The sequence below is a fragment of the Octopus bimaculoides genome, chromosome 2, assembly GCF_001194135.2.
Source record: "Octopus bimaculoides isolate UCB-OBI-ISO-001 chromosome 2, ASM119413v2, whole genome shotgun sequence".
NCBI classification, from domain to species: domain Eukaryota; kingdom Metazoa; phylum Mollusca; class Cephalopoda; order Octopoda; family Octopodidae; genus Octopus; species Octopus bimaculoides.
In genome coordinates this window covers 74,660,992-74,664,047 of record NC_068982.1, presented here as the reverse complement: position 1 = coordinate 74,664,047, position 3,056 = coordinate 74,660,992, and the positions used below count along the sequence as shown (strand labels likewise).

Genomic DNA, 3,056 nt, shown 5'->3' with positions numbered 1-3,056 from the left:
AAAAAAACAAACAAACTGAATAGAATAAGTATCAGAGTTTCAAAAAAAAAAAAAGTACTGGGATCGATTTCTTTGACTAAACGCTTCAAGGTGGTGCCCCAACATGACCACAGTCCAATGACTGAATGAAAAGATATGTTAAATATACTTTTACTTTTAGAAGACACACTATATATACATGCGTGTATTCAGTTCACATACACTCATATATATGTATATATGTGTGTGTGTGTGTGTGTGTGTGTGTAATAAACGGATATTACAGGATTGTGTAATGTATAGCGATAAAAGCACCAGCACATACACACATACATACATATATATGCTAACATCTAAACATCAGAGAGATTACTTGAGAAGGAAAGACAGAAGAATGAAGTCAGGTTGGCAAAGAAAGTAACGATAGAGGGGTGTTGAGGTATATGGAGTAATCCAATCTAGTTTCAGGGGAGATAAGGCTGTAACCAGCTAATTTATAAACGGAAGTGGAAGCGAACTTCAACATACAACGAAGGAGAACCCACCTATTGGCAGACGCTCATAATCGTATTATATATTTACTCTTAACAGATGTATTCATTTTAAACATGTATATTTATATACATACGTACACAACAAGCTTCGGTACAAAACGAAAGGGACCACATAGAAAGGACATGCCGGATTGCCCGATTGTCTGCAAAAATTATAAAGTATGGTGTTTTATTGTTTATAAAATATACTATAAAGCGGTGATTTAGTCAATTTAATTAGTTTTACTAATCGCAGGCTGCCTCATTGGCCCATAAATTTATTATTTAAACTACATGTGTAGAATCTTCGAATGCGTACGAAAATTCTAAGATGTGCTTTTGTATGCATTTAAAATATACCACAAAATAGTAAAAAAATCTTATGTAAATATATACTCTTTACTCTTTTACTTGTTTCAGTCATTTGACTGCGGCCATGCTGGAGCACCGCCTTTAGTCGAGCAAATCGACCCCAGAACTTATTCTTTGTAAGCCTAGTACTTATTCTATCAGTCTCTTATTGCTAAGTTACGAGGACGTAAACACACCAGCATCGGTGGGGGGATAAAGACACACACAAACGCACATACATATATACATATATACGACGGGCTTCTTTCAGTTTTCGTCTACCAAATCCACTCACAAGGCTTTGGTCGGCCCGAGGCTATAATAGAAGACACTTGCCCAAGGTGCCACGCAGTGGGACTGAACCCGGAACCATGTGGTTGGTAAGCAAGCTACTTACCACATAGCCACTCCTGCGCCTATATAAGTATTATATAAGTATTATGTAAGTATATAGTTCCATTCGTTTTGTACCAGAGATCATTGTTTACGTACATATTCGACAACTTTGCTCTAAATATATTTAAGAATATTACCCGTCATAACAGGAGGTTTTTTTTTTTTTTGGAGTATGGAGTAAATTATGCAGTCAAAATTGTTTACCTTCGTGGCAGCTGTTACTCAATCTATCATCTGAAGGACGTTCTGATGAAGAATATTTGGTGCTATAAGATATCAGAGACCTACATGAATGACGCAGTAAACTTTCTTCATGAAAACTATTGTTGTCGACTCTGTTGCTTTGAACTGTTGCATTGCTTTGTCTTTCATTGGTCCCATGTTCTTCATTTTCTTCGGTTGCCAGAACCCCATATATATTCCCAAGTAACTTTCGTTGTTCATCCTCTACACTTTCATTTTGATGCCTTGGTGTAATGAATCGCTTTCTTTGTTTTTCGACTCTCGCCTTTCTTTCTTCCTGTGTCCCCTTTTGTCTTTTCACAATCATTCTTATCCTTTCTTTCTCCAATCTAGCTTTTCTTTCCTGTTGTGTTTCATTTTGTCTTTTCTTACTTAATCTTATTCTTTCTTTTTCGAGTCTTGCTTGTTTTTGTTCTTGCGTTTCGAGTTGTCGTTTCGCCGCACTCCTCCGCCTCTCCAATTCACGCCGAGCATTGAGTTCTTCTTGTGATAATCTTCGCCTTCTTTCTGCTGTTCGAAGTCGGGCAATTTCTCTGCGACTGATAACTTTTACCTCTGTTTGTCTTTGATTTACCTGTTGTATATTTGAAAAATCTGAATGACACCTTGCTAGTTTTCGTGCTTCTCGTTCTCGTATTCTTTGCCTCGCCTTCCTCTCCCGTGCCAATCGCCGTTTTCTTTCAATACGATCTTCCATGTGCATCAAAATTTAGCACTTTCGAAGTAATTTAATTATACATTATATACTGAAAAGAAACCGCTAGCAAGATACAAAAGAACAAAGGAAATTATTAGATTTATGGTAACATCGAACCGATATTAATTTCAAATTCGAACTGTTTCCATTTCGTTGCTAGTGAATTACAGAAGCTACACTCAGTGGCGGATATATTTTAATTATTGTTTATGTAATATTTTATATGTATTTAATCTCTAATAATAACCAATATAAATGTTGGTTGGTTGGTTGATTTTTCTAGTCACGCTTTACAATGTATAGAGAGAGGGGGAGAGTGTGAAAGAGAGATACAGACGGAGTAAAAAAAGATGCAGGGAGTTAACATAGGAGGTGCAGGATAAGTGCATGACAGGCAATGAGTAACATGAACACTGAGAAAGAATTAGAGCGACAGAGAAAAAGGAGGAGAAATGGTGTTTTTGAACCGTTATAATAAAATCAACACGGAGATCCGTAATGGATAATTTTGTTTCGAAATTTTACTTGCTTTATTGAATTCTATTTGAAGGTAATAAAATATATTTTTTGAAAATTTGTATTCATTTCATCATTTTGTATAAATACCGAAAATTTTTATTAAAAAATGTTAAACTTTATTTATTCGATGTATGCCATACTTTCAAAGTTATCCGTCCAATATAACGGGTAGCGCGCGCGCACACGTTCGTGTATAGACAGACATTAGTGTTACCTAAATTCCAACGTCCTAATAATGATCGGCGTTGTAATCCTGGTAAACTAGAGTTGTCTATAGGAAGCTCACCGGTTAAGCTAATGAAAATAAAGATAAAATAAAAGGTTGACAGGCAGACAGT

At 35.9% G+C, this 3,056-nt stretch overlaps 1 protein-coding gene across 1 annotated transcript in view; it reads right to left on the bottom strand.

Moving 5' to 3' along the window:
* LOC106873355 (transcriptional repressor p66-beta) overlaps window positions 1-2,606 on the bottom strand; it is an 89,154-nt gene extending 86,548 nt beyond the window's left edge. Inside the window, exon 1 of the mRNA XM_052978316.1 lies at window positions 1,464-2,606. Within this exon, the coding sequence (XP_052834276.1) occupies window positions 1,464-2,205 (742 nt within the window). The 5' untranslated portion in view covers window positions 2,206-2,606. The remainder of the gene's footprint in view (window positions 1-1,463) is intronic.
* Window positions 2,607-3,056: the final 450 nt, after the last annotated feature.